The following is a 13,559-nucleotide window of genomic DNA, read 5'->3' as shown; positions in this document are numbered from 1 at the left end:
ATTGAAATGAGTAGGGAAGAGATACAAATTATTTCATCCAGATAGTGAACTTTCTCTAAATGTACTCTAAGCAAAAAAGAAAGAAAAAGAGAACTAGGGCACTATTAAATGGCAAAACGCCCAATATTAGTTGTATGAAGTACAAATTAGATGCAAGAATTCTATTGTATAGGAAAATTTCATTTAAATTGCCTGCAAAAATACTATTCTGACCCAGCTTTTTTTCTGATATCCAAAGACTAGACTATCTTAACAGAACTGATACCCTGACAGAAAAGTCTGATTCAGACAGGAAATGCAGAATGTCTTACTCGCTATGATACAAAATGCTAAAGACAAATTTATTATCAAGTTCCCTCATTGTTTTGTGGTAATTGTGGAACAATTGGAAATTTGATAATGATTTTCTCCCTATTTTCTCTTCTATTTGTTTCACTTATTTTCTCTAAAATTTTTCCTGTTTTTAATTTCTACTTGTTTCCTTTTTACTTAACATTGAGTAAAATCAATTTTGGTTTTCATTTATTTCCAAAATCTTTCTATGAATTTGTTTCAGTAATTTTGTGCTTATATTTCAACATATTTTCGCTCTTCTTTAAATGTTTGTTTCTTATTATCTCTTGTTCAGTTCTTCTGACCACCACAATGTTTGCTTTGAAAATGCCATATGTCTTTTGCTGCTTGTTATATTATACTTCCCACAAATCTTGGCCATTTATGTTTTCTGTATCCCCCTATTTAAGTTCTGTTTATTTATTTCTAAGTATTGTTTTCCTCTAATATCTCATTTTTAGTGTGCTTGTGTCATAGAATGTAACCTATTATAATATTATATTGGTCTGCTTTGATCCTATCTGTAGAATTTATGATGAAATGTATTTCTAATTATTGAATTGTTTAGTTAGCTATAGTATAGCATTATTTTTCACATTTTCCTGTCTTCCTATGGTTCTGTGTATTTTTACAATTCTATTCAAATCTATGCTACAAATAGAAACTACCAGGCTTGTCAATACAAATTAATCCCTCGTTTAATTCTTTGTTGACTATAGGCAACTAAAAATGTTTTATACAAAAGGAAGAAATAAAAAAAAAATTTAAAAATGATTTTATAAAACAAAATAAATGTCTTACATCTCAGAGATGTTTTTGTTGTAAATCTTTTTAGTGTCTTTTGATCAAAAATTGGTTTTAAAACACATAAAAATATTGGCATTTCAAACTGTTTTGGTCTAAATCCAAATATAAATTTATTATAAATATACAGAGTGGACAACATATTGAATACAAGTTCATTTTCTCAAATGAGAGATATTTTAGCTATCTATTTTTTCTATTGAATACTTTTGATGTGGAAAACTATAATTTAACTGGCCATATTATAAAATTGAATAAATTATTATCTTCTAGTCCTTGTAGCATATTATATTGACAAAATTCTAAGTGTTTCTGCTTTTTGTTTTCTATTAGATTTGTCAAATCTAAGTGCAAATCTACTTTCTTATCCATTTATTTTATAAATTTTTTCCTTTAAGTATTGTAATGATACTTTTGTATCATTTATATAATATCAGCAAATTAATTTAAGTATTCTAGTGTTAGGAGTGAATTTTTTGAAAATATATTGTTGTTACAATTGTAAAATAACCTTGGATTTATGCATCCTATATTTGGAGGCTATAATTATGAAATTGGTGCTAAAATATTGGTTGATAAAAATTATTATTGCACTTAATATAAAGCTAATAGGCTTTAAATCATCCAATATAACTGAACAGAAAATTTTTTCAAATCTTTATTAGTATTAATATATATTTTAACTAGTAATAATGGGTATAATGATGTTTGATCATAATTTCATTCATAAAAAAGTCAAAGCATTTTTTTGTCTGAATATAAAGTAGATGCTCCATATTTTTTTCTACAACAACCAATTTAATTATAGGTAATTTTAATACATAAATTACTTAACAGTTTTTGCTATGTTAAATTAGAAATTATCAGGTGTTTGCAGTCCTATATGAACCAATTCACTGTATGTGTAGTTATACATCAATAATGCGGTCTTCTTTCAGAGAATGTAATTTATACATTTTAAAATTTACAATAAAGAATGGAAGACTAAAATTTGGTTTCATTGTTCATAAAGATTTAACAAAACATGATTTTTTTCTTGTAGATGTACCAGCGTCTGAACAAGAAGAATTGTTTATACGTAAACTTAGACAGTGCTGTGTTGCATTTGATTTTATGGATCCCGTAGCTGATTTGAAGGGAAAAGAAGTTAAAAGATGTACTTTGAATGAATTGGTTGATTACATAACAGGAGGAAGGGGTGTTCTCACTGAGCCAGTTTATCCTGAAATTATTAAAATGGTAAGTGAATGCTCATCTAGAATTATCCACTTTTCAACTATAATATAATGTGCTTAAGACATTGCACTGATTTCTCCATTTCAAAATATTATTGTTGATCTTTAATCCTTTCATTTTATGTGATCTACTTATTGATTTTCATTTTATTGAAATGCAAACAAACAAAATTTATATTCTCATAGATAATGCATTAACAAATTGGTTACTATGATCTTCTTTGTATCATTTTCATATTTTAAGTTGATTAATCAGTTAATGAATTTAAATTGCATTTTACTAGGTGTATACATTTTTGAGTGATATTTTATGGTAACATGTAAGTTCCAATTGACTGACTTTTTATAGAAATGATAATAGTTTATACTTTTTAAAGCTTTGTTTAAATTTCGCATGGGAAGAAGCACACAAGATCATGTCTAAATAAATAGATGACAGAAAAAGGAAGTACGTGGACTTCCTAGACTCAGAAAAAGCCTTTGATGGAGTCCAATAGAAAAAATATTGAGGATACTGGTCGACAAACGAGTTAACATAAAAATTATAAAGATAATACAAAATATTTATGAAAACAATGAGAATGCAGTACTAATAAATAATCAAAAATAAAAAGGCTTCACAGCAAATATGGGATTAAGACAAGGAAAAAGTCCATTACTATTCATCATATTAATGGATGAAATCATAAAGAAATACATTGTTTTAATTGAGACAATAGACGAAAACAAAACAGAATTGCAAAAATCAATAAACTATTATATATATATATATATATATATATATATATATATATATATATATATAAAAGAAATATCCAGAGACGCGAGGCTAAGAATCTTCAAAATAATATATAGACCAATTCTAACATTTGGATGTGATAAAAAAGATAAAATAAAAAACATAAATATAAGAAAAGACCTAAATATACAACCTAAATTCGATTATATGGAGGAAAGTTTATTATAATGGTGGGGGTACTTACAATGGATGAATGAAGAATGACCTGTTAAAAGAATGTGGAAAGCAAAAATTGGAAATAAAAGCAAACAGAGAGGCAGAAATTCGTGAGATGAAGCTATAAGCGGAATATTGAATGAATGAGTAATAAATTGGAAAGAAGCAGCAAAGGATCTCAGAATGGAGGAAATTTACACAAACATAACCATTAATACACATCACCACTAAGTGTAGAAGGTCTTAATGGATTATATATTCGATTTATCATTAAAAAATCCAATTTATTTTAATATCTGAGAATTATAACTTGTTCATATACAAAGAATTTCAATGAAAACTATGGACTCTATATAAATGTGAAAACCACTTAAAAATGAAAAATGCGTCAAAAATCACATAAATCGCGATGATTTTTGTTTATATGTACTTTAAATAACTTTGCCCCTTCTCTCAATGGTCATCACTCTTTATTTTTCAAACAGAACATTCTGTACATTTTTGGATTGTTCTATAAATGGTTATTCCAAAAATGTATAGTACTTAGAATAAAAAGTAAATCTTTCGGACTTGTGGATTTCAATTAACTAATAGAAACTATTTCCTTAGTTCTCATACAATAATAAAATAGCATCAAAAATTTTTCGAACAGTATGTAACCTTTCTGTGTTGAATACTCGATTTTTCTGAACAATTAATTCCTACATATCAGCTGAGTGCCATGGTGAAAATAAGAATAGTAAAATCGTCAATTTACATTATGTAGCTGTGTATGTAATTTATCAAAATGAAATATACCCAATATACCTTATCATATATTTTTCAAGTGCAACTCTAGGGGCAGAACTGTAAGTCAAGTTAGTAACGTAATGACTTCTTATTTGGAGCCAATAGTTATAGAAATGGCTTGTTATTGTTCTGGTTTTAAATCTCTACCACAGAACTATGATAAGATGGTCTGGATGACAGCATAAATATTTAAAGAATGGCTCATTAAAGTATGTTTTCTGATACAAGAGCCGATTTTGGACGTCCTTCACAAAATTCATCATGTAGCAAAAGGCGAGCACGAATTCGGAAAATGGTTTTAATATTTGTAGTGTACAAAATATACAGGAAAATGCCGATGGACGCTAGTGTATTGTATAGTCTGCAGGCGACGACCTAATTTATCTATAAAAAAAGTTCTCAACTTACACATATAAATTTTTTTCTAGATATCTGCAAATCTATTTAGAACGTTACCCCCAAGTGAAAACCCTGATTTTGACCCAGAAGAAGATGATCCTACATTGGAAGCGAGCTGGCCTCATCTCCAATTGGTTTATGAATTTTTTCTAAGGTTCTTGGAGAGTTCAGACTTTCAACCGACAATAGGAAAACGTGTAATTGATCAGAAATTTGTTCTACAACTGCTAGAATTGTTCGATTCGGAAGATCCGAGGGAAAGAGATTTCCTGAAAACAGTATTGCACCGTATTTATGGGAAATTTTTAGGTCTGCGAGCCTTTATTCGAAAACAAATTAATAACATTTTTTTGAGGTAAGTATTCAATTCTTCTTTCTGTTTAAGCTATTGTATAGGTTTTTCAGAGTTTTAACACATTAATTTCCTAAACTTTTTTTAAAATTTTTTAAATCCAAAATGGTCTTGAATAAATAATCATCAATGGAGTTAGCCCAAGCAACTAAATTTGCTACTGATCATTTGAGGAGTAATTTTTTTCAAGCAATTCAGCTCAATTATTTTCATCAATAAAAAAAGTTATTACAAAATTATGAATCCACTGTGTGAATTAGAATCTTAAGTTTTTTATTAATGTATTTTATTAATTTTTTCCACCTCAAAAAGTGACATTTTATGGTTTATGGTACCAAAAAACATTCCTGTTGGAGTGAAGATTGTATTTCTCACATAAGTTTGGATACCCTTTTCTCAATTAAATGATCTAACTGCAATAAATAAAGTTATACAGGAGAATGCTATATAAGCTAGGTGTGATTCAGGACTACAACACATTCCCCCTGGAATTGCAAAAATTCTGTTTTAGAATCTAATCGTCCATGCAATACCCTTCTTTCGACCATTAAATCTTATTCTAATCCTATATGTGGGGATGAATTGGTCGATCAAATCGATTTCTCCCATATGAACTAGAGTCATTTGAGTCTATTCATAGACCATATTCAATTTCCCATTGGAAATCTTTTGACATTTACCCCATACATCTTATGAAAATTAATGTTTATCTTGTAGGGGTAATTATCTATAATTTACCTAATTTACACATAATGTCTCTATTCTCACAAGACTTTTTTCTTAAATTTATTCAAGTTATATTCTCAATATATCAAGAATATAAATTTTTTTTCACATATTTGTGAAACTGAATTCGGCCTATAGATAATAGAGATTGAGCTGAATATGAAAAATTTTTCAGTTTCTCCTGAAAAAAAGCAGCAACTTTAGTTGCATCAAAATTTGAACATAGTTTTTTGATCATAGTAAAAATAGTATTCATGAATATGAAAATAATAGCTTCATTAGAAAGAAAATAACTGTTTGTCTAGAAGCTACAAATTTGTTATTCTGGAGAATTGTCATGCAACTTTAGTTGCATTTGGTCACTAATGGTTTAAAAAAACTTTTATTTACAAATTGTAATTTTATAAATTGTTCATGCGCGACCTTAGTGACCCTTTTTAAAACTCTGTTTCCAGTTTTAAGGCATATGTGGATGTTTAAATGTGATTTATCGGTTTTACTTGAATATCAATATCGAAATTTTGATATTTAAATGAATAAAATTCAAACCTTGTTGTGCCTTACGAACTTTACTCATATCATGTATAATTCATGCTTGTTAGTAAAAATAAGTAAAGAAAAATATTTGTCGAGAACTTTATTGATTGATTTAATTAAAATATTTCAACCAATAATGAACATAAAAAAATTTCTATTATGAATTCATTATAGCTCCTGGATGGTCTCTTTTGAATGTCCAATAGTAATTGGTCAACATCCTTGGACTCTATTTACTCTGATAGCACTTTACCCTCTGTGAAATGGCCTGATGGAATTTCTCCCTGTGCTGATCGCTCACAGCTCCAAAATTCTCAGGACCAAATCTAGATGGGAGTCTAAAAAATGAATCTTGAGTGACATGTTGCACCCTAATGCTTGATAAGCCAACAACTCGCAAGCAAACTTTTTGTACTCACTCATATGGTTATGTAGACAATTTTTTAAAATATCCATGCTCATTATATCTTCCGATTTTAGATCAACTTTTATTTCTGCGCCCTTTTTTTAGGGAATTTTCCTTTTATATACAAAAATCCGCTCGCATTGTAATCCATCTCTTAAAAAAATTTGAATTAGTCTTAATTTATCATACAATGGTGTAAGAAGGACTTTGGAAGATTCTAAAAGTGGTAAATACTTTTTTCTATTCAAGGCTTAAAGATGCTCATTTAAGTCGTACTTTTTTATGATAATGGTTTCTTTTATCCCGACTATCAACTTCACAAAGAAAAAAGCAGAATTGGTATAACCCAGCTGAAGTTTCTTTCATTTTAGCAGCATGGGCCAGGGGTACAGAAGGAAATATTTTTCTGTTTTGCATTAAAACTGCTAGTTTTAGAAGCGTCTATGAATAAACACTAATGAGAGGGGTTAAATTCGATATTCAAATTCTCCATCACCCCATTTATATCATTACATTACATCAAGTCTCCATCTTTTAAATGAGCTCTTGAGAGTTTTGATTACTTTTTTGACAAATTCAAGTCACGAACTAAGTCAACTAAGTCGTTGAGTAATGTGTGGTTTGTTTGGAATTTCTTGAAACTCAGATTCATAGTCTTCAACGCCCTGTGATCGTTAATTGTAATGGATGCAGATTTAACTGGTATATTTAAAGTGTCACCAGGAAGTACTGGTCTCTTAGTTTACTGAAAATGAAGGTTTTTTTAAGAACTTATATCTGTAAGACTAAAATAGCATTCCAAAACATGACCCTTTGGTTCAATCCAAAACATGAGTACATTAACCAGCATAGGAAGGTATCTTTTCTTCCAATCACTCAATTTATCAACACAGATTATGCAACATATATGGGGAGCCCAATATTGGTCTTGATGAGCCACAAGAAAACCAAAATACTGACGATAACTCGTGTGAATTATCGTTTTTGTTGTTGGGAGTCTAGGCTACAAAAAATTACATTTACAATTTTAACAACTCAATTATATACAATTTTCATCCATTTCTTCTTACAGCAACCTACCTTGCTTTGTCTATGTCAGCTTTTTCTGCTTCAAAATTTTTCTTATCATGTTGTCCAATATATCTTTTGGTCTACCTCAGTTTCTCTTTTGTTGTCTTTGGCTTGCCAAACTCTTTTACTTGTCTTGAATTGCCCATTCTCTGTAAATATCCCCATCAGCTCGACTGCCTTCTTTCAATGAATTCAGTGACTGGTATTACTAATAACTCTTCCCTAATACTATCTTTCTAATTATATCCTTTCTTGTCACTATTTCTACTCTTCTCAAACATTTCATCTTTGTAGCTTATATTGTACTTTTTTGTAAGTACTTCCATTTTGTTTTTTCTGGACACTTCTCTTTTATTTAGGAATCCATAGACGAGAGCATAATGTTGTTGGAATTTTCAATTCTCTTATTTATTTCTGTCACTAGGTTCTGTTCTGTTTCTAATTCAACTTCTACATATTGCAATACATCTACTTGTTCTAATTTTTCGCCTTCTATGTATGTGAATTTTGTAACCTCTATTGTTTATTTGTCATTACATTGTTTTTATTTTTATTTATTTTCACTCCATTTTCTTCTAGTACTCCGTTACATATAATTAAATTTTGTTGTAATTCTTTTTCAGCCCCTTCTATTAATGCTACATAATCAGCACATGTGAAATTTCTACTTTTTCTAAATGTCTATGCCCAACATACTTGCTTTCTTTGTTTTTTCTTTGCACCGCCCAATTACATTGTCCATAAATACGACAAACATCAATGGGTTTAATCCTCCTTTTTGTCTTAATCCTTGAATATGTCTGACTTTCTGTTTTGGCTTCTAACACAATTGATATTGCTTTTTCATCCATCTTTTCTATTATTCTTATTAACTTGTTATTCACATTTCTCCGCTGTTAACTTTCCCATATTTTTGCTCTTGGAACCCTATCAAACACCTTCTCCATATCGATAAATGAAAAATACATCTTTGTGTTCGCTCTCAATGCTTTGGTTATAATTTCTTTTAGTGTTGTGTGGTTGTATTCATCGTTTCTAACAATTCTTGAAAATAATCTTTCAACTTCATTATAATTTTTCTTCAGTTTAAAATAATGTAATACATTATAAGAAATCTAAGGACAATCAAAATAAGACTATTGCTCTTCATTGATAAGTGTAGATGGGAATAACGATATTATCCATCAGAGTTCGTATGGCAAGACTAGTGTTGACCAGTATTAAAATTTTTAAAATTGTGGGATCCTTTTTAACAAGGATATTATGTAGATAATGAAATATATAAAAATAAGTAAGACAAATTCCTGAAAAAGCCAGAACTTTTTCAAAAGCAATATAGTGGATAATTTATGTTTTAAATTTTTTAAAATATCATATATTAAAATAGTTGTACCTATCAAATATCTTATATTCTTTTCTTATAAATTTTAGGTTTGTGTATGAGACTGAACATTTCAATGGAGTTGGAGAGCTTTTAGAAATCTTAGGTTCGATTATTAATGGCTTTGCGTTACCGCTTAAAGTTGAACACAAACAGTTCCTGGTGAAGGTACTTATACCTTTACATAAGGTTAAGTGCCTGTCGTTGTATCATGCGCAGCTAGCCTATTGTGTTGTTCAGTTCTTAGAGAAAGACCCTACCCTGACTGAACCGGTCGTTAGAGGCCTTCTCAAATATTGGCCCAAAACTTGTAGCCAAAAAGAAGTTATGTTTTTGGGAGAAATTGAAGAAGTTTTAGATGTTATAGAGCCATCCCAATTCTTACGTATTCAAGAGCCATTGTTTAGGCAAATTTCTAAGTGTGTTTCAAGTCCTCATTTCCAGGTAATTCCATTTTATTTTCTCAATAAATATATACCATGTGATCAAATTTGAACCGGACCGACAAAAAAAAACATTTTCAATTTTTTTAATAAAAATCTTGATTATCGCCTTCAATCAGGCTCCTTTTGAGCCAATACAAGCATTCGAACACCTAATCCAATTTTCCATACACTTGTTATAAGTCTGCGGCTAGGATGACCTAAAGTGCCTTAAGCTAATTACTTTTGGAGGTCTCCCAGAGCGAATTTTTGAGTTTCTAAATACTGTGACTGAGTGATGACTCTCTTTCAAAAAATCAACTACAATCGAGCTGTATTGTGACTAAGTTGGAAGTTTTGAAACTGTTGGTGATCATATTGAACACTTTTACCTACTACCGATATGTAATATCAAACATCACGATACTAATATGAGTTTAGTAATGAGATACTTTACCGCACTAGTACAATTGGTGATGTTTATTCCAGCTGACGTGGAGGCAATTGAAGAATTGTAGTTTTCAATTTCAATTGAACTCATGTCGATACAATTATACCAAACTGAAGTGAACGCGTCAAAATTGATAGTTCGCAAAATAAATCAACAACGCTGGGTTGTTACATGATTCTAATATCATATTTCAGGAATATTGACTAATTTTGAGTAAATAATTAACATTATTGGTAGTAGGTAAAATAATGTATTATATTCGTATCGTAAATTCATATTACGATATTCAATGGGTTATCAAACAAACAAAACAAATTTCCCATCTCATTTCGTAATATAACTCTTCAACACACTTATATCGTAAATATCTATTACCATCAGTCTGAAGATAATAACTTGGTTATCAAAATACGTCACAGTGTAATTGTGAGTGTTGGTGTAGTAGTAGTGTAAACAATGCATTCTGGAATGTGACTACTCATATTCATGGTATAAAAACCCTTAATATTTGTGCCTACAAATCCGGCCAAGTAGTACTTTTTATTGATCCTTTGATCCACTGCACCGAATTCATGATGAATCGAATCAACGGTAATTGAAGAAAATTATGAGCATCACATCGATTTTCGACAGACTTTTGGAGCACCATGGTTAGATTGTTTAGCAGTTTATACCTCCTATTTTTAAACCCATGTCTCGCCACTAATGATACGTTTGATGAATATATGGTCCTCAGCTACGTTGTTAAGCATTTCTCTTGCGACATCTATTCGACGTGTTGTTTTTACAAAAGATTTAGGTCTTTTGGTACGAGTTTATCATTGATATGCTTCATTCCCAAAGCATTAACCAATACATTTCGATCCATAAGAGATGTTGATAGCCTCTGCTATCTTTTGGATGTTGATACGACGACCTGTGAGTATTATGTTCTCAACTTTTTTGATGTTATCGTCGTTAACAGAGGTGTCTGGGCGACTTGCGTGACGCAATTTTTCGATGACCAAATGGACTAGTTTTGTCTTCTAAAACAAAAACTTCTTTATGTTTTGAAATCAAACTAGAAACTCGATTTCAACTAAACAGACTAAAACTAGTCGTGACTTGTGTGTTTTGTTTCCACTAGATGAACAGTTTTCATCATGTCTTCTCTAGAGGATATTGGCGTGCGGATTTTTTATAATCCAATCTTTTTCAAAAGAAATAAAAAAATTGGATGAATGCATTATGGAACCGTTAAACTTATGGCAGATATGGCAGTGAAATAATAGAAAGAATAACCTGTCCACTGCAGATAATCGTAATTTATTCTTGGTATAGGGTATAGAATACGAGTACTTAACACTGTAATGAAATAAAAATTCATGTAGAATACAGAGAGAATTAAAATAATACTGAAGATTCAAATTGTTGCTTCTATTTTATACCGTTTGTACTAACAGTTTCCAGAGAGGGAACTTTGTTTACAAAAACACTAAAACTTTTTGATTTTTCTGTTGCCGACTGGACATTCCGTTGTTGTCGTAAACAGCCTCTAAAATACCTCTTATTTTGAAAAATTCAGTTTTTGTTTTGTCTAAATCGACAAATAGAATCGTGTAGATGCTCCATGCCTTCCAACTGCGGGTCCCAGGATCAAATCTGATCTAGGAATATTCACTTTGTCATTTTTTTATGTGTAAAGATTCGAATTTGACATTAGTTTACAATAAGTGGTTTACAAGATAAAATTTTAAAATTGATTTTAGATTTTGTAACTTATTCACTCAGTATATCTGTTACTGGACACCTGAGAGTTACTAACCTATTTAACGTCGAGAAGTTTGCAGATTTTGAAGAAAATATCCAGAAAAATAGGCTGAAAACAGAACAATTTTTTGTGATAAATTTTAACTTGTACTATTTTTCAAGTGACATTCATATTCATTCGGATTTTAATCGCTACACTTATGACTATAACAGAGGCTGAACGCTGTTTTCAATGTTAAAAAGAATTAAAATCTTGTTGAAAGATGAGAGATTGTCTGCTTTTGGAATGAAGTCTGCAACAATTTCTCAAAAATATTGACAATTTCAATAAACGAGTATTTGAAGTTTTTTCAATTAAAAAAGAGCGCAGAATGGATTCAAGTATTCCTATTAAAATGTAAAAATTCTAATTTTAGAGATTATCTACTTTTGTGATATAGGTGTGCCTATTTGGTAAAAAAATGATTGTTTTGATTCTCATTATATTTTACTTTCTCTTCATGAGTGGCCTGTGATTTTTGTTATAATTTTTTAGAGCTCTTCATATGCGTCTTGTGTTAAAAGGGTTGTTACTTAAGTTTTGAGTTGAACAAATAAAAATAAATATTTATATTTGTATAAGGCTTTTTTGTTTTTCAAAATATTCTCCATTAAGATCAATACTCTTTAAATCAACATTTGAACCAATTGTCGAAGCATCAATCCCTTCTTTAGATTTAGAAAAACGTTGAACTTGCAATTTATTTTTGATCTGCGGGAATAAAAAGGAATCATTGGATGACCCATCAATTCGATGTTTTGACGGTTCAAAAACGTTTTTGTTTGAACTGATGTGTGAAAGCTAGCATTGTTGCATTTGCTTCGAAAATCTTCGTGCGCGAACAACTATTGTTGCATTTGGTTCATCTTGAAAGACTCATTCATTCAATTGTTGTTCAGTTTCGGGTTCATATGCATAGATCCTTGATTCTTCACCTGTCACGATCTTATATACGTCTTTTGAAGCATCGCTATCGAATTTTTTCAGTATTTCTTTGCACTAATCAACACGAATTTTTTTTCAACGATCTTCAAATTATGCACTATCCAACGCGAACTAATATTTTTGACAGCCAAATGTTAGCTGGAACTAATAATCAAGTATGCCTCAATCTCACGGTATGTCATAAGGCGATATTACAATATCAGTTTACGCACAGCATCGATGTTTTCTGGTGCAGCAGCCAATTTTGGACGACCTTCAGAAAATTCATCCTGTAGTGAAGTGCGACTACAATTGAATTCGGAAAACCAGAGAAACACGATGGCTCAGAATGGTGCTTCATCACCAAAAGTCGAAGCGAGTAGATCTGCTGCTGATTTCATCCAATCATCACATGGATATGTTCGCGATTTAATTCCATTTTTGAACCTTTCAAGTAAATGTAAATAACTCAAATAGTACTCGTATGACAACATGCTCGCTAACCCTCGTACATCTATCTCCAAATTGTAGTTAAATCCACAGTTCTCTTTTATCCATACCCATTTTATTGTTTGGAATATCACCATTCTCACATCGAGAGCTTTGAAATATATTGATTTGTTGATTTTAATGGGATTATAATGATTTATTGATATGGAATAATGATAACTAATAAATATTAAATCGTAGTTTATCAAGAACAATATTAGTAATTCTCTCATCAATGTGAATTATTTTTAACACCCCTTATGGAAATAACTGCATTCTTATTTCAATATATAATGTATATTATTGTCATTAAATAACTAAAATACTTCAAAATGTGATGAATCCAAAAAATAATGCTCAATTTACAAACGTTTGGCAACTTAAAGTACAACAAAAATTAGAAGACACTAAAAAGAGAATTTGACATCACTTATATTTGTTCTAAATAACTGTTTATTTAAGTTATTGGTATTTCCACGTCATAGGTGAATAAATT

At 30.2% G+C, this 13,559-nt stretch overlaps 1 protein-coding gene across 2 annotated transcripts in view; it reads left to right on the top strand.

Moving 5' to 3' along the window:
• The window catches only part of LOC130445913 (serine/threonine-protein phosphatase 2A 56 kDa regulatory subunit epsilon isoform), a 54,570-nt gene that overhangs the window by 2,114 nt on the left and 38,897 nt on the right, over positions 1–13,559 (top strand). For both annotated transcript variants that reach the window (XM_056781813.1, XM_056781814.1), the window contains exons 2-4: positions 2,180–2,376; positions 4,545–4,870; positions 9,039–9,432. In XM_056781813.1, coding sequence (XP_056637791.1) covers positions 2,180–2,376; positions 4,545–4,870; positions 9,039–9,432 — 917 coding nt within the window. The remainder of the gene's footprint in view (positions 1–2,179; positions 2,377–4,544; positions 4,871–9,038; positions 9,433–13,559) is intronic.

This window comes from Diorhabda sublineata, chromosome 6 (assembly GCF_026230105.1).
Source record: "Diorhabda sublineata isolate icDioSubl1.1 chromosome 6, icDioSubl1.1, whole genome shotgun sequence".
Lineage (NCBI taxonomy): Eukaryota > Metazoa > Arthropoda > Insecta > Coleoptera > Chrysomelidae > Diorhabda > Diorhabda sublineata.
The sequence above is the reverse complement of the archived record's forward strand: the minus strand, read 5'-3'. Positions and strand labels throughout refer to the sequence as shown.